This window comes from Ruditapes philippinarum, unplaced genomic scaffold (assembly GCF_026571515.1).
Source record: "Ruditapes philippinarum isolate M1 unplaced genomic scaffold, ASM2657151v2 ctg1424_1_1_1_1, whole genome shotgun sequence".
Taxonomy (NCBI): domain Eukaryota; kingdom Metazoa; phylum Mollusca; class Bivalvia; order Venerida; family Veneridae; genus Ruditapes; species Ruditapes philippinarum.
In genome coordinates this window covers 164,342-191,931 of record NW_026862094.1, presented here as the reverse complement: position 1 = coordinate 191,931, position 27,590 = coordinate 164,342, and the positions used below count along the sequence as shown (strand labels likewise).

The following is a 27,590-nucleotide window of genomic DNA, read 5'->3' as shown; positions in this document are numbered from 1 at the left end:
GAGAAATGTAGGAGAAGTTGCGCACTGTAGAAATTGTTCACTATATATTCTGTATAAGGAAAAAATATATAAAGGGCCATAATTCGGTCAAATATTATCCAATCACAAAACCCCGACAATATGTGCCAGGCACTTGAAAACAAAGCTTCTAAGAAAGTTTGGTCAAAATCCGTTGAGAAATGTAGGAGGAGTTGAGCACAGAAGAAATTGTTCTCTATATATTCTGTATAAGGAAAAAATATACAAAAGGGCCATAATTCGGTCAAATATTATCCAATCACAAAACCCCCGACAATATGTGCCAGGCACTTGATAACAAAGCTTCTAAGAAAGTTTGGTCAAAATCCGTTGAGAAATGTAGGAGGAGTTGCGCACAGAAGAAATTGTTCACTATATATTCTATGTAAGGAAAAAAACAAAGGGCCATAATTAGGTCAAATATATACCAATTGCAAAACCCTGGCAATATGTGTCAGGGCACTTGATGACAAAGCTTCTGAGAAAGTTTGGTCAAAATCCGTTGAGAAATGTAGGAGGAGTTGCGCAAAGAAGAAAATGTTCAATATATATTTTATATAAGGAAAAAAAACAAAGGGCCATAATTAGGTCAAATATTATCCAATCGCAAAACCCTGACAATATGCGCCAGGGCACTTGATGACAAAGCTTCTGTGAAAGTTTGGTCAAAATCCGTTGAGAAATGTAGGAGAAGTTGCGCACAGAAGAAATTGTTTACGCCGCCCGCCCGCCCGCCCGCCCGTCCGCCCGCCCGCCCGACCGCCCGCCCGCCGACATACCTCAATCTAATAACCAGTTTTTTCCTTCGGAAAACCTGGTTAAAAATTATTGTATATATTTCATGCTCTGCAAAATGACACTAGCTAATGTGACAGTGTTACTTATCAAGTGAATCACCTCTGGTATAAATTTACATGCATTGTGGTCTAACACCTATTGGTGGTGGTGGCATGGCTGAGCGGTTAACGCTTCGGACTAGTAATCTAATGATCGCTAGCCGCATGGGTTCAAACCCTGTCAGGGGCAAGTTGTTGATTCCTTGAACTCATTGCTCAGTACTGGTTGGTTCCAGGAACGAATTTCGAATGTGTGTTTATAAGCTAATAGCTTCCTACACAATCAAACTAAACTAAATTCTGTATAAATCAACACCTGTACTTTAACTTACTGTATGTTGTGGTCTATCACCTATGGTTTCATCTCGTTCTATTCGAAGCCACTGAATCTTTGCTGTCTCGTCATTGGTTACAATACAGAAAAACCTGGCGTCCTCCCCCTCATATACAGTCATATTGGACGAGACATTGGCTTCAAGTGGCCAAATCTTCTCTGAAAGCAAAATAAATTACATCTCTATGTATTATCATAAGAGGGAAAAAATCATTATTTATTAAATTCCAGGCATTTTTATAAATAGCCCCCCCAAAAAATGTTCAGTCAATCTTTTACTGTAGATTAAGTATTTTCGCAAGGTCAAAATTTCGCAAAATCAACATTTTTCAAATTTTGGACTATTTTGTAAGATGAAATGTTGCAAATTTCTATTTGCAGTTCCATTAATTTTATATGGTAGTTACTTAGCAAACATTTATAATCACAAAAAAAATTTTTAATGCTCAAAATTAGCAATAGTAAATAGTAAAAAATTCTGAATTTGCAATATGAATTTCAAGCTGTGGGCATTGGAATAGTTAACGCAGACAATACAGTTTAACCTCTGCAAAGCAACAATACCCCCTTTGGGAGACTTGAGAGTTTTAATCTATTGTGAAGTATTGCTTTAAGCAAAGTTGACACAGATGTTTAAAGCTGGTTATTGCCCTATAGAAATTTCACTGAAATACCATTTTGACAATAGATATAAAGTTTTATAGTAATATACTATCAATTTCTTGTGATTCATCCATGATGTTGATGACAGAATAAATCAAAGCACAGAAGGCGCTGAATTTGTTTGGGTCTCAGAATGTAAGAAAGGTACAGGTTGTGAGATTATATGTATAGTGCCACCAATGCTTTCCAGCGTTTTAATTGTAGTAAATTGGCTATAAGACTAATTGCAACACTGATATTCAATCCAATGTTAATTTGACTTAAACAATTTGAAAAAAAATGAGTTGCCTTTACTGGGATTTGAACTCCAAACCTCTCGCTTCCTAAGCGAGCGCGAAAACCCTTCAGCCACGGTGAATTTATATGTGAACGGCCTGAAGAAAACCATATTATTCTAAATTAGGGCTTGTAACGACTTAAACTGTTGTTTAACACATATGTAAATAATCCTGGAGCTTACTATATAAGCATGTATATTTATAAAGAATCAAAGGGCTGCAAGTTCTGTGGTGTTTTCTGATCTTTGCAATCTAAATCGTACTGTATATCTGTATGTATTTTCCTGTATAAGTTTATTTTTATGTATTATAATTCATTTTGCAAGGCACCAGAGTTTGATACATACGGAATTCTGCATAACTAGAGTTGCATCAAAAAATCATTTATGTTCATTTTTTATGACAGACACACCTTGCATATCATGGCTACTTCCTTAACAAAGACACTTAAAAAAGAATTTAAAAAAAAAAAAAGTTTCCTCGACTGGGGTTTGAACTCCAGACCTCTCACTCACTAAGCGAGCGCGTTACCCCTGCTTCACGGAGAAGTTATACCAATCATGTCTGAATAACATCAAGTCATTCTAAATTTAGAACTTCCATTGCATTTCGGTTTGTAATCCTTATTAATTTCGAGGTATTTTGTTCAGGATAAACCTATTGTTTAATTGAAGTAAATAATTTAGCGAAAATCTTCTCGCCCAAACAGTCCTACATGTAGAAACTATATATTCCACTACTCGGTTTGTGTCACAGGTGCTTGAAACAAATTTTTAAAGTTTTATATGGGCTATATACTAAAATAAGATATATTTATATACATATATAGACCGGTTATGTAAAATATTTGATTATGTGACTAGCGCCTGTGGTTTGTGTAGTATTCGGTAATCGACATCGCTAAAAATAGTATTTTCATTGATAAAATCATATTCATCCGCGTAATTTGTGATTGTGCATTTATTGACAATTCTATAAGCCAACGCTATTTTTAAACTTTGAATGCGTTGTAATTTGTTGGATACTTGTAACAAAATAAAAATATTTTTTTCTTTTAAATCACTAGTTTTAAGCTGTTTTGAGAACTACTTGTTGTTAGGTTTGTCGTAAACTTCTGTGTCAGAGATTGAATGTCCGCTTTGTATTAACTTATTTTCGATCAGAAAATACAATAAAACAATATTAGAAATCTTCGACCATTCGGGAATTATTTTGCTTGAAAATTAATGCACTTGTCTTTGATCATCTTTACGCAGTGATCTCCCCTGAATTTTTCGGTGTTTGTGTACATATAAAGGGAAGTAACCGCTTCAAAAAAGTGGACTACTTTCGGCATTTGCAATTAACATCATTAGACTCTGAAATTTCGCTACCATTATTTGTTTGGTCTGACGACCCAAACAAATAAAAATTCTTGCAGATATATTTAATTTTAGAAAGTAGGCATTATAAAGATAGTAAAAGACCTTGGGCCAACAAACAACCTTTATGCTAGCAGTTGGGAAATAGCCCCGTCACATTTAAAGATTTAATATCACTTTAATATGGGATTTGAATTTTTATAGCACTTCCGCGGGAACAATTTCGAGTGAACAATGTTAAAACTACTTTGCCACAAACCACTAGCAAAATATTTATGCCAACAAACTCTTATTTCAGATTAACATTTTTGGACAAACATCAAAAGTATCAAAGTTTTTTTCCTGCCATCTTTTCATAAATTATATAAGCTGACTGGTACAGAATACATTTTGAACAATTTACAGTCAATTGCTTCACCTTTAGTAAAAGCCAATGTAAACAGATACTGCATAATCAGCAATTTTGCAGCATTAATTCTGTCACCTCAGAAAAGCACACAAAAAATTGTAATTACATATAAATAATGAAGTACATGCAATAGTCTCGAGAATCGGTGACAATTTTAGAAAATCTGCCCATAAATCAACACAGATTACGGAAATTCTCTAAATTATTCATATAGCCCATCAGCAGTAGGCCTGCTAATAAACATGGTGTATTTTGTACACAAACTATTTAGGTGACATATAAGTTTTCATTAAAATGTATAATAATGTATTGTTATATGTCTTCTGCACATAAATTTTTTATTGTCAAAAGATTTCCCCACAAAAAAGAGACTACAATGCTAGTTCTTGCTAAGTTCAAAGTGCAAGTTGTAAAACTTATAACATTACATGTTTGTAACAAAAGCCCCAAGGTCCCATTAAATTTGAAAATATAAAAATCCACTTGGGGATTTAAAATGGAAAATTATTGATAAAAATTGCATAATTGATAAAGGACCTAGTTTCATTCAAATTATTGTAACCCTTCTAAAAGTTGGTTATATAACCAAGTTACTATAACCCTCTGAATGCTGTGTTATAAAACAACAACTTTCTGATTTATATAACCATACCCATCTTTAAGCCAGTTAATATAACCATACCCATCTTTAAGCCAGTTTATATAACCATAATCATCCTAATTAACCTTGTCTCCCTGAATGCTGGTGCATATAACCATAAGCTTCTGAATGTTAGTTTATTTAACCAAACCCTTTAAATTTTGGTTTATATAACCAACCAAAACCTAAATATGCAGGTTCATAAAATCATAACACTGTGCATGATGGCTTATGTTACAAAGAAACCTCTGAAATACTTAACACTTTGAAGGCTTGTTTATATACAACTGGTTGTATAATTTCAACATTCTGATATTCAACAACAAAGAATGGTTATAAGTTCCAAAATAACGGCAGGTCTGATTAATACTGTAAACATAGCCAGGAAAAAAATGCTCCAGTAAAGTAAACTGTTTCCAGAGTTCTTCCAAAATATCAGAATCATGCAACCTTAATAGATTGGAGTTTAATTTTATATAATATAAAGATGCATATTTATCAATATTTCTGGCAGTAATAAGTAATTACATTGCTCTGTATTCTGTATCTATCATGCCAAGTTAAGAGCAAAACATCTAATTTACATCAGCTATACCTGCTATTTTAAATTGGTCTGTTTTATGAAAATGAAATTTACCAGATACTCTAGTCCTATTTTGTTCAGAATATTTGGGAGCTCTTTTTTCTTGGTATTTTCAGGAACCAGTCTATAGCAGACTTTCAATGGATGATTATTTCCCAAAAAATGTAAATAAAAAGAAAATCTGGTGATTAAAAGATGTCATTTGGGACAGCAGTTTTGCCTTTTTCCCTTTTTTTCAGGGTTTGATAGCAAAAAATTTTTTTAAAGGGGAAAAAGTGAAAGGTCCCTAAGTTATGGTATTGTTAAATTACCTACCAACAGTTACCTCTTGAGATTCAAGAAAATGCCACCTGTCCTTGTATATATAAAACTTGCTAGCAAAGCCTTGTTTTTTGTTGTTGCTGTTTTTTTTTGTTTTTGTTTTTTTCACAGATGGGTATAAGTAAGCCAAAATTCACAGAAGAGTTACGGATCTTGGATAGAGACAAATTACTGTTTGACCCAAATGTGTTTATTTTTAAGTGAATATGTTCAGTTGTTAATGTTACATGAAATTGCACACAACAAAAACTTGAACATGTTGTGCCAATTAATGCCTGGGTTATGTTCAAATAGGCAAGCTAAAAATTTGGTTTAAAACAAAAAATGATTATTGTCCACACTAATTCACACCTTGTCATTGTGTCATCATTAAGCGCAAGTATATAAGTAGCCATTGGATACTGACAAAATTCTACCCAGCCTTTGTTAGAAACATAGATGGGACTTTGTTATTACAAATTAAAACAGAAAAGGATTTTGACTGGACAGTTTCTTGTTCTCCAAAAGTGCCAATCACAATCTTCGGTCTTAGCATTTACACTCAATGGTCAAAATCCACTGATAAAATTTTAATGTAGTCACTAAAAATCACTTAAAATTCAAATGTGCTCCCCTAAATCCGACAGTGTTTTAACAATAATCATTATCTTACCCATGACCTCCAGAACATAAGTAAACTCTATTGAGCCCGCAACATTTTGAGCAACACAAGTATAGTTCCCCTGATCTTTCACCTTCAAGTCCATGAACTTTAGGTTTGTACCTTTCATCCTGATCTGAAATTGACAAAAAAAAACAATACCAATTCATTAATCAATTAACTTCATGTCCTGTCCTCTTCTATGAATATGTTGCTTATTCCCCCTTTCAATTTAACAAACATTAAGAATGCATATTTTTCTGTTTACAATATATGACTATTAGTTATACAATACGTAATAGAAAGAGCATCGAAACACGAGGCTATCTGATTTGTACGAGGGGGCATAGCCCCCGAGTATAAATCAGATTGCCGAGTGTTTTGGTGTTCTTTCTCTTTTGTATCATAGTCAAACATAAAAGCACGTTCCCTGTTTCAAAATAAACCCCGGCAAAAAAGAACCAAAAGAACGAACATCTGAAAAACATTTTTGTCCCTTTCCCTTTCTCTGCCCTCACAAATGTAAAACCCCCGCAAAAAGACCAAAACAAAGGGCCCTTCCGGAATGCGGAAATAATAACCCCCCTCCAGTTAACGCACTGTGCTGTTAGTATAAGATTTAAAACCCCAACATTTTTAACGAAAAGGGCTCCGAACTATGATACAAATGATTGTTAGTTATAATAATTCATGTAAATTCATTTATCTAAAATCTACTTCAGATTCGGTACTAGTGATCCCCCCCCCCCCCAAAAAAAGCGTCTACCGGCTTGTCTTTATTTATATCAGAAGGCCTTCACACATAACATAATCAACAAAAAAGTTTGATGAGTCAATATGTGCAGTCACAGTGATTCAAGCCCACACTCCCTTGTTTTTGTATTTCTATTATCAATTTAATATACTGTAAATGTCATCTTAATTATAAAAGTGTCCTCTCAAAGAAAATGTCATACTACTATGAATATCACACTACCCTAAATATCATCTCATAAATGACATCTCAAAGAGAAGAAAGAGAATTAATAATTATAATTATCATAATGGTAAAGTGTTATATGTCTAATCATAGGGAATGTCACTTTTACAAACGTCACTTTAAAATATCATCTCCGAAATTCACTTTTTTCGGTTATATGTATTTCTGACAGAGGTAAAAATATGTGAATAACCTTTCAAACATCTCCCTACAGTTTTTTGCTCTTGCATTAAAAAAAGCACAAAAATTCTATCTAATTATTTTATTCTATGAAAAAATTTGCCAGCTGTTTGGAAACTTGGAAACAACTCAACTACCTCCAGGGGTACTGTGTGGTCTGTTACATGCTTTATGCGTTTACTTGTCTCTTAAAAAATACCTACGCCCCTCCCCTATAATTACTCCCTCAGGATACATCCTTGCAGAATGCCATTCCATGTACATAACCTTAATGAACAAGGTGGCTAATGGATTTTTTCAAAACTTGAAAATTCCCTGCAAAAAAACGAAAAGAAAAAATTCTCCATATTTTTGAACATCTGCTGTCATGTTTTTGTGTCTAAATGAGACAAGGTTAAATGTAAATCTTAAGCATTTTTCTCATGTTTTCCTCCGTTTTTTTACCAGATAATTGTTCAGAGACTATTATCTGCAGAATTTCATTGCCTCCGGTCTTCACACAGTTTGACAAATCATTTCTGACAACTTTTGAGATTCCTTGGAATACAAGCATTTGAACAGCAGTTCATGTTGTTGTTGGGGTTTTTTTTTCCTGTCAGGAGTATTCCAGTCTAGAAAAATTTAACTTTCATATTCTCAATAATTCAACCCCCTGTGCATATTTTCATCCCAGATTCCATTAAAAATATGAAAAACTCAGCAAAAACATACCCCTGCAGAGTCAGATAAAAAAAGAAGAGGGAGGGAATTTTCATTTCTGAGCTATAATCAAAATATCATGCGTGCAAAGACAAGGGAAGAAAATTACTAAGAATGAAATATTAATGTTAGGGAAGATTTTGAATTTCTGTGAATTAAGAACCTCTATGATCTGCATTTTTCATTTTTACTTTAGTTTGATATTTAGAATTACAGACAAAGAATATCATTATATTTCTATGTAAATTCATCTTTTGTGTTCAATTATTTTCTATATTTCTGATTACCAGTTCAAGACATAGCATTACTGATAAACAATATTATTACATTCTATGAAACTTCTATAATTAAGTGATCCAGATTTGAAAAATTGATTCAATTTGAAATATTCAAATTTTTAGAACATAAAATGGTAGAGAATTAAACTTGCTGAGTCATCAAAAAATAGAACTAGACTAAATGAACCCTTATCATATTGTTATTATATATCACGACAGAGGAGAAAGCTATTGATATATGAGGACAAAACTATAGATTTATGAGGGCAAAGATATAGGCATAAATTATGAGGGCAAAGATATAGATATATGAGGGCAAAGATATAGATATATGCTGGCAAAGATATAGATATATGAGGGCAAAGATATAGATATATGCTGGCAAAGATATAGATATATGCTAAAGATTTAGGTACATGAGGGCAAAGATATAGATATATGCTGGCAAAGATATAGATATATGAGGGCAAAGATATAGGTACATGAGGGCAAAGATATAGATATATGAGGGCAAAGATATAGATATATGAGGGCAAAAATATAGACATATGAGAGCAAAAGATATAGGTACATGAGGGCAAAGATATAGATATGTGAGGGCAAAGATATAGATATATGCTGGCAAAGATATGGGTACATGAGGGCAAAGATATAGATATATGAGGGCAAAGATATAGGTATATGAGGGCAAAGATAAAGATATATGAGGGCAAATATATAGATATATAGGGCAAGATATAGATATATGCTGGCAAAGATATAGCTATATGAGGGCAAGATATAGATATATGCTGGCAAAGATATAGGTATATGAGGGCAAAATATAGATATATGAGGGCAAAGATATAGGTATATGAGGGCAAAAATAGAGATATATGAGGGCAAAGAATACTCTTTAGCTTTATCTTTGGCCAAAAAGAAAACTATTTTAAATTGACTGTGATAGCACAGCTAGAGTAGAACAACATAACAACTTTCTGTTAGGTAATCTCCAGCAGTCTTACATCATTATGTTTCTCCTCAACAAAAACCTAACAAATTTTAATATCCATTTTTTTTCTCTGGTAATAATTTTCCTAAATTATTTTCATGCCAAAGGCAAGACGTGTGACCTCATTAAAAGTAAGTAGTTTTTAATAGATTAATCTGAGCCAAAAATTTGTTTTCCCCTTTTAATCATAATCATGGCACTTGAGAAGAATTTTGTGCACCACTTGCTTTCTTTCCTTCATTTCTAGAGAGTTTAGAGTGTTCTTTTCTTGCTCCACTTGTTTTTTACCCTTCATTTCTAGAGAGTTCAAGATATACAAAGTGATTTGGACAACTCTAATTCTTCACCTCCATTACTGGAGAATACTGTACTTAAGAAATAGATAAACAAAATGTGGCATCAATTTACCCTATTGCTTACTACTATGGGACTTAATGATGTTTTGATACAGAATAAGAATCTGCACCTTTCTACAAATAGATGTCATCTGGAACTCAGTAAATAACAGATTTTAACCTTTTTGCTTCATGGTGGACTACCATTTAATATCCAGTGATCAATAGGTAACGCTTATTATCAATATATTTACCATGTTGTAACTTTGTAACACAGGATAAGATGGAGAAAACCAACATTAAATTTGCCAAGTTCCGGATAACATCTATTGTAAAGCTGCACAGCTGCAGGCACCAAACCAAGGACAATTTGTGTATTACATGTAGTTTAAATGAATCTGTTTTATTCTAATTGTGTAGGAAGCTATAAGCTTATTGAAACACTTTTGAATCCATTCCTGGAACCAACCAATACTGCCTGTAAGCAATGAGTGTAAAGTTTCTTGCTCATGGAAACAGCAGCTTGCCTCAAACAAGGGTTGATCCCTGCAATTCTTAGATTATTAGTCCAACGTGTATCACCAGTAGAGATCTGAATTGTGGATTGAAACATAACATCGCAAGAAGATGCAAAATGACCTAGAAGTGTGCAAGATGACCTGGGTGGCTTTAATGTGGTGTCTTAGGCATAGTCAAGTCCTTAATGTGAAAACATCTAAAAATACTTCTTAAATGATGGCTTTTATTAACACTAGAAACTTATCATATATCAGTCTGTTCTGCACTTTCTTGTTTAAATAACTAACACTCAATTTTGTTTTACTAAAATTTTACTTTTTTGTAGAATTTTGATAAGTAAAAAAAAAACCCTGTTATTTCTCACATGCAGTCACAAATAACAAGCAAAAAACAACAAATGTGAGTATGATCATATCACTACCGTAATATCTGCAAACATAATGCTGCTAGGTTACAAGCTAAAATTTGTCAAAACATTAACCTTGTTATTGAGAATGTACAATATTTCAGTAAAATAAGTACTGTTTGTCTATGATAATGTGAGAATGACGTTTCATATGTGTACACAAAAATTTGCACATAAATGGTAAATGATTTCAATTTTGTGAAAAAAATATACAGTTTTGAATGTTACATCTTAACTAGAAATTAAACACATAACATCATTACTGAAATTTGGTATATTTTTTTCATTATTAGTAAGCTTACTTTAGATATATCACTAAACTGCTTGACTAGTGATAACTTGTACAAGATAATAACAGTTTTACACTATAAAAGTGGACTTGACCAGCCTGTCACTGTATTATTATCCTAAATTGAGCTGTATAAGTTTAAATAAATTCATAAATATAATGATACAAGCTGAAAAAAGCTGAAAATTGAACAAGAGGGCCATGATGGCCCTGAGGTCGCTCACCTGTATATAGGCCGCCCCAACCCCCAGGGCTTTTATTTGCACAAACTTGGTAGACACCCATAAGAAAATGTTTCATGCTAAACATCTAAGCTCTAGCTCATTGGGCTATTTAAAAGAAGATTTTTTTAAAGTTTTTACTATACACATATAGTTAAAAACAATGACACGCCTGGGGCCGGGCCAGTTATGACCCCAGGGTTTTTATTTGAACAAACTTTGTAGACACTTACTAGAATATGTTTCATGCTTAATATCTAAACTCTAGCTATTTGGGTTTTTTCAAAGAAGATTTTAAGTTTTTGCTATACACATATAAGGAAAATCAATGACCCCGGGGCAGGGCCAATTTTGACCCCAGGTCTTTTATTTGAACAAACTTTGTAGACACTCACTAAAAGATGTTTCATGCTTAATATCTTAACTCTAACTATTTGGGTTTTTTCAAAAAAGATTTTTTAAGTTTTTGCTATACACATATAAGGAAAATCAATGACCCCCGGGGCGGGGCCAATTTTGACCCCAGGGCTTTTATTTGAACAAACTTGGTAGACACCTATTAGAACATGTTTAATGCTAAATATCTTAACCATAGCTCTTTGAGTTCTTTAAAAGAAGATTTTTAAGTTTTTACTATATGCATATATAGGGAAAAATCAATGACCCCCCTGGGCGGGGTCAATTTTGACCCCAGGGCTTTTATTTGAACAAACTTGGTAGACACTTATTAGAACATGTTTCATGCTAAATATCTTAGCTCTAACTCTTTTGGTTCTTTAAAAGAAGATTTTTTAAGTTTTTACTATATGCATATAGGGAAAATCAATGACCCCCTGGGGCGGGGCCAATTTTGACCCCAGGGCTTTTCTTTGAACAAACTTGATAGACACCTATTAGAACATGTTTGATGCTCAATATCTTAGCCATAGCTCTTTGAGTTCTTTAAAAGAAGATTTTTTAAGTTTTCACTATATGCATATAGGGAAAATCAATGACCCCCCGGGGCGGGGCCAATTTTGACCCCAGGGCTTTTATTTGAACAAACTTGGTAGACACTCACTAGAAGATGTTTCATGCCAAATATCCAAGCTCTAGCTATTTAAGTTTTTTTAAAGAAGATATTTTAAAATAATTTCTTTCAGTTTCCATGGCAATCAGAATTCTGCATGGAAATTAAATTCTTTGAAAAAAATTTAAAGGTGACCACCAAAGGAACATTCCTGTGAAGTTTGGATGAAATTGGCCTTGTGGTTTATGAGGAGATGTCATTTAAAGTAAAAGTTTACGGACGCCGGACGGACGCCGGACGCCGGACGAAAAGCGATCACAAAAGCTCACCCTGTCACTTTGTGACAGGTGAGCTAAAAATTCTATCCACAAAGGCAATCTTATTATAAATATCCATGGAGTCTGATACAAGAACTTTTTGTCAGTGTACAAAAATACTCTTCAATTACTAGAGACATTATTAGCTAAGCCAGGCTGACACTGTCCTCTGTGTGGTCTAAACAGACTCAGTCAGCCTCAGAACTTTAATATACCTTTATTGAATTCCCTTCAATCATAAATGGATAGTTACTAATTCAAAACAGGTCAAATCCATTAGAAGGGAGCATTTATTTGAGACAATATGGTAATGAAGGTAAATATGGCACTAATCTCAAGCAAAAACATCAATTTATGTGAGACTAGATAAACATGCACCACAGATATGAATATTTCTTTTTTGATACAGTATCTGTGTGTGTGTTTTATATAAAACTAGCAACATTCCTGATTAATGAATACAGTAAATGAAATTAAACAAAAACTATCTTGGTGAGACTCAGGCAACACTGTATTATATATCTCAAGGAACTGTGATGAAGATGGAACAGTTTTGTTCTGATCTTGAGCATATGTTGGTACATTAAGCGGGGTAATTAAAGCATAAACCAGAAATATATGAGAGAGAGAGAGGTATGATTCTTGATGATGAGCCTTGATGAATGTAGGAACCTGTTTTCAGGTCTCAGAGTAAATAGATAATAAATACAGTAAACTCAGACTCAATGATGGATGAGGAGGCACTATCTTCTCTAGGAGATCATGAAAACTGAGCAGGTAATTTGTATAAGATATACATTTTCTCAAGTGGTGTTTGTAAAAGACTTTATAACAGTATGAATCATTTTAAATAGTCATTTTTTTCATTTGTAGTAGGAACCATGCCTACTTGTACTTAGTCAGAGCATTATGCTTTAACTTCATAGAGCTGCTCTCCAAACTTAATGACCATATCACATAAAGCTTCCACTCTCTGGTGGTAGAAGACCTCAGGTACCATTGTCTGTGTTATTCCGGGCACAAGCCAGGATACAAGTTGAACCATCCACCTTCTGTAAGATAGCTGAATGTACTCCCAAAATAAGGAAATTCGAAGACCTTAGCAGGATTTGAACCCAGTGACAGGCAAGTGATTTGAAGTCAACAACCTTAGCCACTCAGCCAAGTATATTCTTGATTTAAAATCAAATCATACTAGTCAGGAACAAGACTAGGGGACAATCCAACAAGTAATGACAGTTGTAAATATTCCACTTGGCAATATTTATGTACAGGAGTTATCATGCTTGGACTTAAAATGTTGTAAATTTAAGACAACACAGCCAGCAGTTTGGGGATCAGATCCTACTGAACATATATGCAAGGTCTTGCTCTTTAAAGGTGCTAATAGACATCATATATATATATATATATATATATATATATATATATATATATATATATATATATATATATATATATATATATATATATATATATATATATATATATATATATATATATATATATAGACTGCCCATCATGTTACAATTACCATGCTTAATATCTTATATCATCTTGTCCATTTTTCAATCTGGACAAAACCTTTTCATCATTTTCAGGGAAGTTTTCAAAATAAGTACTGACTTAATAACTTGCAGTGCAGACTATAATCAGATGGTTAAGATGTGCCAACTGATCTTGGTCTGCACTGGTTTTACGGTTAAAATTAGTTGCTGCCAGCAGCATAAAGGACAAACAGTAAATACTTACTTTATCTGTTCTCGGGAAGAAGGCTGAATCATCTTTGTACCAGATCAGCTCCGGTTTAGGTCGACCTTTAGCCGGACATGATAATTTAACTTCGGTACCTTCTATCTGACTGATAAAAGGACTGCCAGTTAATGCACCAGCTCCCTCCTTCCATTCCGGTTTTTCTGAAGATAAAAGATAAATGTTAATATAATACTGTACTGAAAAATGTTCACCTATGAAAAAGCCTGTAATTTCAGGGGATTTAACATTGGAGGAATTCAAATCCTGTAAAAAAATGGTATTACTTCAAACAAACTGATACTGAAGATAATCATAGGAAACTTTCTTGATGTTTTACCTTCTTTTTTTTTTAATTCAAACTTTAACTTACATGTACCTTTTGTTTTATTAAATAGCTTAAACTTTATGCTAATAACTGTATGCTATATAACAGAAAATTTCCACCATAATCCTTTACATGTTGGTGTCAAAGTCATGAAAACTTCTTCACTTTGTTTACACAGCAATCAAAAAGTTGCCGTTGTCATTTTGTATTGTCTTAATTTTGAGAATGTTGACTTGTTTAACACAAACCTGACACAATGGCGTGGTGCCTCATTTAAATGAACTAATTTCAATGCTGAGATTACAAAAATTCAGAACATGATTGAATATTTATACTTCATGAATATTAATGAGTTTACAACAAATTGCCATAATTTTCATCTGTTTCTCATTCTTAATAGACAGGCTTAGCAAATTTTGTAGTCTAAATATGACAATGTTTTTTCTCAAGGGATCAAAATTTAAGTGTTTATACTTAAAATTAATATAAAATTTTAATTTAAGTTTTAAAATTCATTTTGATATTAAAATATCCCTTGTTTGAGCAAAATCAAATTAAAATTGATAGATTTTTTTTTCAAATGTTAGGTCAAATGATTTTATATTAAACATATGAAAGTCCGGAGTACAAGGTATGAAGAAGTTTCTCAGCTCAAAGTTTAGATCTCAGATATCTTATTAGTCTAAGTCAGACACCTGAATAGAATATACACTAACCAATGAAAACTTTTGTGTAGTCTGACCAGGCTTTGTACCATTGGTAGCTCATTTTTTGCCATTTAATGATATGAAAAAATATCTTTTTAAATATTGAAGGAACTGTTCCAAGTTTAAAGCTTTAAAAAAAACATATGAAGGATTAACATGTCAGATTAGTGGTACAGTTAAAAACATAATCCTTTCATAATTTTTAAACCCAATGCTGAGACATGGCATGTTGCTACGGGACAACAAATTTTATGTTATGCTCTCCATACCTACATCAAAGACACTTAAAATAGCACATTGAAATATGTTTTGGGGGAAAAAAACATCAAAGGAATATGATATTTAGATAATGCCAAGCCTTATACAATATAATACATATATATCATTTTGTTGAAAAACAGATCTGTATTCAAGACTTAATTATATTTTTTTCTTTTATAACTGCATGGGAAAGTTCAATTTACATTAACACCTTAAACATGTTAAAGTAGGCAAAAACTTACTGGATGCTTCCAGGCCTGGGAAGTTTAAGCAATTAGGCACCATGACTGCAACTGTATAATTCCTGTTACAACCTACAGTTTAACTTGTCACATTATTCTTTTTTCCTTTCTCCTAACCCCATGGCGGTCCCATGCTAAATACCTCATTTCTAAATGTTAGGTGGAAAGTTTGATCACGTAACAAATTGCAATGACAAATAAAGCAGTTTCTCATAAAACAATAAATTCAATGTAAGAATGTAAGTTCATAACATAAGGTATGCAAGGTGGCAGTACAAAATGCCTGAAAAGCAGATAAAAAAAACTCATAACAATCAATGGTCACAACCTGGATTAACTAGCAGATGCTACTATTTTTCAATTTATTAATTTTTAATTATTCAAAGAAATACATCACCTTGTATTCCTAACTTGACACTAAAAAGTCAGCTATTTGTCGTTAGGATTTTTAACATGCTCATGTTAAAACAATTTATATTGCAAATTAATGCTTATTTGGTTACCCCTCAGTTACCCTTTGCCTATAAATAAGCCATTGTGGCATTTTGCACTTGCTCTATAAGTGATGGGTCATCTGATAAGATCATAATGTTCATTGAAATTGAATTAAACCCTGTGGTCCAGTAGTAGTAGTAGAATAATAAATGAGCTTTAAATTCCAATTAAAGTCTCTTTGTTCATTATATGACAATCCCAAAGATCATGCATGTCTAGGACTGAGCTCAGGAAATCAGTTAAATCAAAGTCACATTAAAACTTAATCACTTTTATTTCAGGGGAAAAAATCCTTTCATGTGAAAAGTTAATTTTTTCTTTACTGTTGCTAAATTAGTTTCAGAACTCTAATTAAAGAAGTCTATAGGCAAATGATGCTCACTTTTTTTAATGACAAGCCCAACAATCTTTGCAATTATTGGCAAAGCCACTGGAGGTGTAAAACTTCATTTGGAGAGAAATACTCCAACAAATGACTTATTTAAATACAAATAATCTGATTTAAAATGTTAGGTGGCAGAAAAAAAACAACCACTTTTAATAATATAATGACAGAACAAAACATTCTGTACATACAGAACACACTGGAGGAAGTGGAGGTAGGTGTTGAAGTCGTAAAAACTGTCTGTCTACTACAAATCAAGAAATCTCAGTTTTGATCCTCAGCTTTTATTAAACAAAATTACTAACAAGTTGTTGGGTTTTTTTTTATTCAGTTGAACTTTAAAGCCACTTTTACATGAATGATATGTTTTTCCTGAAGTGAAATTAAACCATTAAGTTGCAATTGAACCTCAAACAAGAGGGCCAAGATGGCCCTAGATCGCTCCCCTGACCCATCAACCTCATCTGAGCAATGTCTTAGACAAGCATCTTGACCAAGTTTGATGACAATTGAGTCAAAAATGTGACCATTAGAGTGTTAACAAGGTTTTTCCATATTTGTGCAGTGTGACCTAGTTTTTGACCCAGCTGACCCATATTAAAACTTGACATAGAAATCATCAAACAAACTTGCAGACCAATTTTCCAAAGATATTTGGATCAAACTGCACCCATAGATTTTCAATATTTTCCCCTTTGTGACCTATTTTTGACCGGAGGGCCTTATTCATCTTGACCTAGAAAATAAAACATTTTCTACAAATTTCCAAAACATTGGATCAAAACTGAAGCCACTAGAGTGTATCTATATATTCTTGAAACATGATAGGATCATAACACATGCCAGGGTGCTGCTATCAGCAGTATGGTGACAAACAATGCTAATATAATTAAATGCTAATCACTGGCCAGAGATAGGAAATTTTGAGGTAGGACTATAAAGGAAACAATGACTTGTCCATGACACTTTTAGGTTTGAACCCACCTGTCAGCAATCTTTAGAGTGTTAGTCTGATGAGTTAACCACTCAGCCAGTCGCTACCACTTTCAATATTTCCTAACATGTATAAGGGCCAATGAAATTAAACACATTACAAACTTTTAAGCATTCAACACCTTTGATTCTCATATCAACACAAACATCTTTTTTACATAAATCCAAAGCTCAAAGAGTTTCTAAAATTCAAAGTTTATCTGAACAAGATTAGCACTGTCAGGTTTTGAAACGAAAAACCTGTTATTGTTTAGAAGTCTGGGGAGTGCCTGGCTGATAGATCACATCGGAAAAATAAGCAAACATTTACAGTTTGTACAAACTGAAAACATATTGTGTATACTGCTTCCCTCTGATAAATTCTCTGTTGGCGATGAAACTATCAGGGTCTGGTAAATTTATACAGTTAATGTGAAGAAATAAAGTAAATGGATTAAAAAAAAAAACAACCTTGAACATCTATTTATATAAGAAACTTCAAATCTGATAGTTTACTTAATGGATGTACAGACAAAATTGATGGAAATTAAGTGAAAGAAATTCTTTCATCAAAACAAATTTGTAAGGAAGTTCTTAAAATTTGGTATCTGACTAAGGCAAATTTTGTTTTCCATCAATTAAAATTCCTTAATATCTCAAATAGACTTGTCATTCTTCAAATCTAAACAAAACCATTCATCATTGTTCAGAAAAAAAATCAAAATATGTATTCACTTGGCAGAATCAAGCAAACAGTGCAGACCATTATCAAAGGATGTGGTCAGTTGATCTTGGTCTGCACTGAGTTTAAATGGGTAAAATCATTTGCCACCAACAGGCTTAGGATTAATCACCTCGAGTAGTTTTAAAAATGATAAAAATTGCCTTCCCTATTTTTCTATTTTCTCTTACATGATGACTTCTGTGATGAATAGGCAGATAAAATTTGCCATCAATTCTGATGATTTGTCTTCTCTTATCAACAAATAGATTCTCTTTTCCGGTTCATATTACTTCAATGGAAAGATCAGATTAAATAATCAAACCTCTTACTCTTTTAATCAGTGCAATACCACTGGTTAAGACTCTGGCCAAACTCCAAGAAATACTTGGTCTGGTTCTATTTATAACTATATCCTGTTTATTTTTATGATTTTGCCCAGATCAATTTTATGATTTTGCCCTGTTTAATTTCATTTTTTGCCTAGATCAATTCTATGATTTTGCCCAGTTCAATTTTATGATTTTGCCCAGTTTAATTTTATGATTTTGCCCTGATTAATTTTATATTATTTTGCCTGTTTTATCTTATGATTTTTGCCTGTTCAATTTTCATGATTTTATTTAATGACTGACTATTCAATTGATTTTGCCTGTTCAATTTTAGCCGGGTCTATCTTCTGATTTTTGCCTGATAATTTTTACGCTTTTATTTTATGACTGACTTTTTAATTCTATGATTTTGCCTGTTTAATTTTATATTTTACCTATTCAATCTTTTGATTTTTTCGTTTCCAATTTTATGATATAGCCATGCTCAAGTTTATGATTTTGACTATTGAATTTTATGACTTTGCCTAGTTTTATAATATGAGTTTGTCCTATTCAGATTCTTTTTATTATGCCTATTCAATTTTATGATTCTGCTTTTTTTTCAGTTTTTGATTTTGCCTGTTCAATTTTTATGATTTTTCCAGTCAATTTTTATGATTTTGCCATGTCCAATTTTATGACTTTGCCTGATCAGTTTATGATTCAAAATTCATATTTCATACTTACAACCTCTTATTTATCAGAAGCTGTAGAAAACAGAAAGAAAGCGTTCACTTAATTTAATGGTGTTTCCCACAACGTGTAATGTCATTTCTGAGAGCACTAATTCTCTTTTACTAGTTCCGCAGGGGAAATACATATAATTGAGCAATCATAATTTCCTAATTACAGACAGTGCCAATGGGGAAAATTTATCATTTACTAACACATAGGTTATAGTTACACAGTGACAATTACATATCACATCTCTAGTTTTTTCTCACATCTCAGTAAGTCATAAATAATGGTGAAAAGTTGCTTCCCATAAATAAGATAAGTATGCTTTATATGAATAGCATAAATTGGTAAGATTTGTTGGAATTGCCCTCCTGACCGCTGTTCTAATTATTAAAGGGTTTTAATATGAAATATGAAATAATAAGAGGAAAGAAGGCAATAGAATTAGGTCCAGTTGGACTCTCTGCATTATATCAGGCATTATTATAAGCTGGCACAAGAGAATAACCAACCTTCGTATGCTAGCTGGAAGACTTCTTGTTTTGTTATAATTTATTCCTAAAGAAATTTTTTAATGCTATTTTTATGAAAGTTCATACAAAATCAAAACGTCAATCATAGTTACTAGTTTGACTCTAAGGAACTTTCAACCATGGTATTAGCCCTGAATACTTATTTTACATGGTCTTACCTACAATAGTTCAAATATACATAATTTTGAAAATTATACACATAGCAATGCATTTTCTACACAAAGTCATAAAATCCATCCCATTTTATTAAACCAGAATAAATATCATTTTGGGGGCATTAGTAATTTAAAACATCAGACAAAACTCATAAATTTCTCAATCCTCTGTATCAATAAAATGCTTATTATGTAATACTTACTATTTGCATGAGTCTGAATCAAACAGATGCTTGCCAGCACAACTACCACTGCTAAGGAATGTTGTCTCAATCTCATGGTTGACTCTGATCAATTGACTTTCACACTATTGTCTATGACATTGATATTCGTCTTCAATATCTGAAATAACGCAAGAGTGACAAAATTTTAATTTAAATGCAAATATGAACCACACACAGATTAACAAGGAACTGATAGGTCAGGTGAGATTACTTCAAACAATCTGTCATTGACAAGGAAATGAGCTTTAAAATAATGGTATAATTCCATTCTGATTCAGGGCATTAATTTTTTTTATTTTACACAAAAACACCAAGCGTTAGTAATTAAGTCCCTGGTTTCAGTAGAAATCAACAAAATTGTTCCCAATTGCAACAACTTTCACATGAAATCATCTTAACACCATTATTAATTGACAATAACTAAAACATTCATGCAATCAAAATTTGTAATCACCATTTTTAATTAACAAATAACTGAAAAAATCTCTGCTGAACACTTAATGTACACATATTTATCTTTATATCACCCCTCTCCAAGAATTTTTCTAGAACCCCCTTCTACAACAGTAAGTAATACTCTAAGACTGCACTGATAATACAACATATCATTTACAATTATGCCATCCAGTATGTCATTTGGCAACTCATATAATGCCAAGTAATATAATGCCTTTATGATCAATAAACAAAAACTTACATTGATAATATGGAACTATTTCTTAAGACACAACTTTGTTTAATCATAAATATCTGCACTTAATAAAGCAATTAAATAGACACAAGGTTATTAATCATTTGAACTTCCTCTTACAGCACTACAACAATGTTCCCTTATCAAAGACATCTGTACTTTTACAAGAAAGGCATCTCCTCCTTTTAATTCCAGCACACAATACATCAATATTATCTTATCACATCTCTGTTTTTCTCCATAATAATCCAACAAATACGTCATTATCAATAATATTCTGTTAATAAGGAGCGAAGTCTTTCAGTGAAGAGCTCTCAATCAGTTTTGTTTAGCAGCATAATGTCAAATATCTCAAATATCTATAATCAATACAATCTCTTTCTATGATTTTCTATAACTTAATTATAAACTACTGTTAATTCAATACCTAGATGTGATTACACTAAATGTGACCGAGTGTCCGCGGTTTTAATCTAAATATTCTAAAACTTCAGAAGATGTTTTCTATATAAAGCATGGATTAAAGAGCAGCTATCAGCAAATGATGTAAATTAGATTTTTCCGCTGAATCAGCATTTTACTAATTAACCTTTTTCTCTGCTGAATTTATGTAATGGATTTGACCTTCTTCAATATTACTTACTCTTGAATAAGATATATTTATTTTTCTTTGCTTATATCCTTTGCTACAAACAAACTCAACCAGTAACAAGTTCAAAATGTGAACAGTGGTGCATCTTAAAGCTAAAATAGTAAAAGTTTGTTTGCATTGTATCAAAGGGTTATTTTGAAGAAAAAAAAAATGCCGAGTTACATGTCACAAGTATTTAGAATTGTACATTGATTAACAAAAGAATCAAGATTTTTTTATTATGTGCTATTATATGTATAAGCAGCCAACAAAAGATATGGAACTTAGCTAACACCCATCTTATCCAGGGGTACAAACAAAATTTTACTATTATAGCTTCACAGTGCACTACTGTTCATAACAGTGATCTATGCCTTGCCATTATTTTTGATATATTTAGCAAGTTGTTACTCAGGTACCCAGGGATTACATAGGAAAAAACCCACATTTACTGAATTACAGAGTATCTGACGATTTCATTAAAATAATGTTGGTACTGCAGGGGTCAATATGAAGGGTTACTTCTAGCTTGACATCAAAACAGAATTTACAACCCATGTCACCCTTTGAGCATTATATCACACAGAGACTTGAACCTGTCTTGAATAAATTGAGATTCAAATAACTTATTCAATTTCACACACAGAATCTTTACCTTTAACCTGCTGACATTTGTATAATGGATTTTACCCAGCTTTGAATTTGGAACAGTCCATTCTGAGTTGAAGAGATTTCAAAATTAAAATACAGAAAATGAACAGCCAATAATTACTATGAATGAGAACAAAGACATACAAGGCAAGGCTCTAGTCAGCCTGTACTCTGATATAAGTATTATTCAACAGATTAAAAGTATGACTTATCTTGCAGCACACTATAATGCTTGATGGTAGAATATTTCTATTGAAAACAGCTATAATATATTAAGATGATATCAAAATGTGTCATGGTAACTATGCATAAACACTTAAAATTGTAAGAAAATTATTACTTTGTATTTCAAGTAATACTCTATGAAACATTGAAGAATCATAGAATATAGGCAAAGGAATATATTAAGCTTTATTAATACTGTTATAAAGCCTGCTGTCACATATACAGCAAAAAAGCAAATATCTGATAAATCAACTATTCCACTATAAAACAATTTAAATTACTTAAAGTTACTTTTAAAATGGAAAAGAATGGCATTTAACTTGCATACAAAAGTCATTCAACTATAAATTAAAAATTCAAACAGTCTGAAGAACATTACAGTAACACTTTTGTGAATTGCCTACAGTAAAAGGAATGATTTGCCAGGTGATTTTTACATTTTTATGCTCTTGATTGATTTTAACACCAGAGGCTTCTTGAAAGTTTAACTACTGGAGTAATTACCTTGTATATTACATGCAGACAGCACTGAATGTCACCTAATGACATTTGTTAAATGTCACACTTAGCTGGAATCACAGCAAGTGACAGCCAAAAATCAATCCTGATAATGACATTCTTTCTCCAAAACTAATTCACTGACAAATTTACAAACAAAAGTCAAATGTAACCACCCAACCATCCAACAACACTATCTTGAGGGAATGTGGGGAATAGTGGGTAGGTATAACCTTGATCTTTGCTATTTTTTTACACTGCCTGGTCAAAGTGATGGTTTTGTTTGGGTGCCAAAACCTTGGGGGTTTATTTTACCATTCTGAGTGTGCATTTAAGGTGAGGCCTTTGGTTTATACAGAATTTATTTTAGTTTGATTGTGTAGGAAGCTGTAAGCTTATAGACACACTTTTGAATCTGTTCCTGGAACCAACCAGTACTGAGCAATGAGTATAAAGTTTCTTTCTCAAGAAAACAATCACTTGCCTCTTGACAGGGTTTTGAACCATAAGGCTAGCGATCGTTAGGCGAGTAAACCACTCTACTCTGTCGCTACTCTGACTAAGGTTTTCCCCAGGAAAGGAAGGTTGTAAATCACCACTGACTAGTGTTAAAGCTATGTAATTGTACATGGAAAATTTAAAGTAATTCTTGGACATTATTCTTAGTCTTTGAATAGTTGAAACTGTACATTTACCTCAGATCTTAAGCATTTGATAGGTCAAAAACCATTACAGAGTAATGCACTGACCAATGAAAATCCTGAGGTCCAAGAAAGATCACAGAAAAAAAGTTTTATAACCTCAAGGCCATCAGTGTGCATAGCCGTCCTATTGTAGCAACATTCAATTTCCTTATTTAGAAATTTGCCCTTTAAAGTCTCAATTCTAGTAGACTACCATGTGTTAACAAATATCTGATAAGACAACATTTTCCATGTATGTGGCACCATAATATGAAAATGACAAAAAATATCTGATAATGGACACCAGGTAAGTTAGATGACAAGAGGACAAAATTGGTAAAGTTTCTAACTAATAGGCCAACAGTTTGCATGAACACAATCTGACACTTTAACATTTTATCAACACATTATTTAAGTAATCAACTCTTGGAACAAAAAAGGTCAGGAAGATGACATTTAAATGCTTACTATGATCCCAGACACAAGATCAAAGTATTTAAAATGTTTCTAAGGACATTCACTACAGCAACTTAATAAGATAATAACCCCATGGCATGATGATGTAGGTATTATTGCTGCTTTTTTCTTCCACTGGTAATAACAAAACAAGATCTTAACCAGCTGTTTGAATCCCTTGAAGTCTGGCATTTATCATAGTGGGTTATAGATTATAAAACACTGATTTTATACCCACTTCTAATCAGTACAGAATGCCAAACACATTGCTACAGTCTTAGTTCTATTTCTTTGAATATCTTTAATGCTCCTTTTTGAACTTTGTTCTTTTTAAAATAACACTTTTATCAGTTAATCATGTTAACGCAAACTACTTAATTATACTGATGTCTTAAACCTACACTCTACTCAAATAGTCTTTAATTTGATAGTCTTTAATAGTCTTTTAAGTCTCAAATGCTCTTGCTTCTTGCTTGGAAGTTCAATTGTTGATATGAAGGATTTCATTTCCTTTCCCATTGCCCTATAATAATAAGGGATTTCAGTGTACTTCTTATATCAGTTTTTCATTGTTACTTTCAAAGGATTTCAGCATACTCATTTTTCTATTTTCCATTGTTATACAAGGATTTCAGTGTACTCCTTATTTCATTTTTCCATTGTTAGTCAAAGGATTTCAGTGTACTCATTTTTCCATTTGCCATTGTTATACAAGGATTTCAGTGTACTCCTGATATCAGTTTTTCAATGTTGCTTTAAAGAGATTTATTTAACTCATTGTTCCATTGTTCATTTTGGAGATTTCAGTGCACATGTTTTTCCATTTTCTTTGTTGATTATAAGGAATTTCAGTGTTCTCCTTATCATTGATAAAGAAAACGGATTTCGGTTAACACAATGTCCATTGACGCTCTTTTCAGATTTCAGTGCATTTATTTTTCCAATTTGTTGCTTTCCTGGGATTTCAAGACATACCTAATGTTCCTTTGCTGTTTGTTGATATAAGAGACTTATCAGTAAAGTCATATTTCCATTTTTTGTTTACTTTTTAATATTCACCTGCTTAATCTGTATAATATATTCTGGCTAATGGATACTTTGAATTTAGAAATGCGCATTGTCAATATAAGGAATTTTGATATCAATTCAACAGCTCAACTGTTTTGGACATAATCAAAATAACAGGCAGTCTGGTTCGACAGCATAGAAGTGCTGATGTGACCTGGTAGTGTACTCAGGTCACATATGTCTTTCATTTATGTCTCCTAAGCACTCAAATACCTAACCCCTTAACAGCCCTAATATCTTAAACAGACTTTTCCATCATTCTGTCAATCTGGAAGAAACTATTCATTATTTTTAGGGAAAATTTTAAAATACGTACGGACTGAATAGCTTACAGTGTAGACCATAATGAGATGGCACAAATCTGCCGGCTGATCTTGGGTCAGCACTTGTCCTTTTGGTAGACACAGTTGCCGCAAGCATGTTGAAGGTTATACTAACTTTGCAACTACCGAGGTCAATATGGAAAGATAAGTAATTGTTGAGAGCAGGCTATGGGTTAGGTACCTCATGACCCCCATGCTCTAAGTAAAAAATAAAGCAATTATTTACCTCATTTACCTGTATACAATGAAATTAATATATAAATATTTCTCATACTGGGCAAGCCCTCAATATTCCAAAAACAGCTTGAAATGAACTTACATTTAAAACAGTCAGTTAATCACTGAACTTTTTAACCTCATCTTGTATCGCTTGTGCCAAATTTCCACCAATCTCCTTGTTTTAAATCCAAAGTTTCATGAATTCACAAGAAGGTGCTCAACAAAGAACCTTAATTAATCAAAGCGGAGAAGGCTGAACCAAATCTTTCCAAGCTAATTTAAATTCAACATAGCCACATTTATAATGCAAGACAAAAGTAAAATTCACAGGGAGTTACAAAAAACATCAAAAACACTCTTAAAATAGAATCAAGCACATATCCTTGCATGTAGACATGCTTGATGATTAATTCCAAGATTCTTATCAGAGAACGAAATCAGGATACAAATCAGATAAGGGCTGGCACAAGCCTGTGGCGCTGATAAGTAAAAAGCTTTCAGCTTCAATATTATCTGTATTGTTTTCTTTAGACTGATAAGGTATTTAGGTGCAGTAGCTAGGTTACACTAGAGACATAAATGTGTTTGTTACTTCTTAAAATATATGTCTAGAAACAGAGAATGTATGTGTGAATTGAAGCTCTCTGTATTAATATTTTGATTTTGATTTCCTTTCCGCTAAGATTTTAATTATGATTAATATCTGGATAATGATATTTAGTGAGGAATTATAAAATGTTTGTGATTATTTCATTAAATTGAATAATTACAAATTAGCTTTTAGATAAACAAACTCATTTGTTTGAATTACCATTCCATGCCAATGAACTCATTTTATAATTTCACAAGAGCCACCGCCGGGCGGGGGCAACGCTCGACTTTTTACTTTCTCTAAAAGCAAACAAAGAAATGTTTGAACAAAATCTTAACGTTTCCTTTTTATTAAATTAATCATTTTGTTTTGTCACATTAGATTTGTCTATATATTTTTTATATATAAGTATACTAATTTATATATATATAAATAGAGACACGCAATTCTATAAATAGAAAATTCTATAAATAGAAACACACAATTCTATAAATAGAAAATTCTATAAATACATACACGTAGTGGAGTCACGTGGTGAAGTCACGTGTCGAAGTCACATGGTAGTCACGTGGTGGTGTCACGTGGTGGAATCATGTGGTGGTGTCACGTGGTGGAGTCACGTGGTGAAGGCATGTGGTGGTGTCACGTGGTGGAGTCACGTGGTGGTGTCACGTGGTGGAGTCACGTGGTGGTGTCACGTGGTGGAGTCACGTGGTGGTGTCACGTGGGGCAGTCACTTGGTGGAGTCACGTGGTGGAGTCACGTGGTGAATGCACGATAAACAACAATGTCTTGTCCTTAAGTATGTTCTGTTATAATATGAAGTTGATCCCTTCAATAATAGCAAAGCTACAGCCAGTTACAGCCAAAACAAAGTCAAGGTCATTAAGGAGTAAAGGTCAAGGTCTGTCGGGTTATTTTTAAGGGTTATCCTTGAAGATTATTATGTTCAAGTTTGAAGACAATCCATTCAAAAATAACAAAGTTACAGCCAATAATAGCCAAAAACATGAAAATTTCAATAATTTGACCTTCAAAGTCAAGGTCATTTATGAGTGAAGGTCAAGGACTGTCGGGTTATTTTTAAGGGTGATCCTTGAAGATTATTATGTTCAAGTTTGAAGACAATCCATTCAAAAATAACAAAGTTACAGCCAATAATAGCCAAAAACATGAAAATTTCAATAATTTGACCTTCAAAGTCAAGGTCATTTATGAGTGAAGGTCAAGGACTGTCGGGTTATTTTTAAGGGTGATCCTTGAAGATAATTATGTTCAAGTTTGAAGACAATCCATTCAAAAATAACAAAGTTACAGCCAATTATAGCCAAAAAAATTAAAATTTCAATAACTTGACCTTCAAAGTCAAGGTCATTTATGAGTAACGATCAAGGTCTGTCGGGTTATTTTTAAGGGATATCCT

The 27,590-nt window shown here is 32.7% G+C and overlaps 1 protein-coding gene across 2 annotated transcripts in view; it reads right to left on the bottom strand.

Annotated features, from left to right (window-relative positions):
• The window catches only part of LOC132717893 (fibroblast growth factor receptor 4-like), a 28,092-nt gene extending 2,202 nt beyond the window's left edge, over positions 1-25,890 (bottom strand). The window contains exons 1-5 of one of the 2 annotated variants that reach the window (XM_060701472.1): positions 25,676-25,890; positions 20,110-20,248; positions 14,059-14,222; positions 6,096-6,219; positions 1,187-1,347 (exon numbers count right to left, since the gene is read on the bottom strand). In XM_060701472.1, the coding sequence (XP_060557455.1) occupies positions 1,187-1,347; positions 6,096-6,219; positions 14,059-14,222; positions 20,110-20,185 (525 nt within the window). In that variant the 5' untranslated portion in view covers positions 20,186-20,248; positions 25,676-25,890. Of the gene's footprint in view, positions 1-1,186; positions 1,348-6,095; positions 6,220-14,058; positions 14,223-20,109; positions 20,249-20,827; positions 20,853-25,675 lie in introns of those variants that run through there. The other variant, XM_060701473.1, reaches the window with a different exon arrangement.
• Between the last annotated feature and the right edge of the window lie 1,700 nt (positions 25,891-27,590).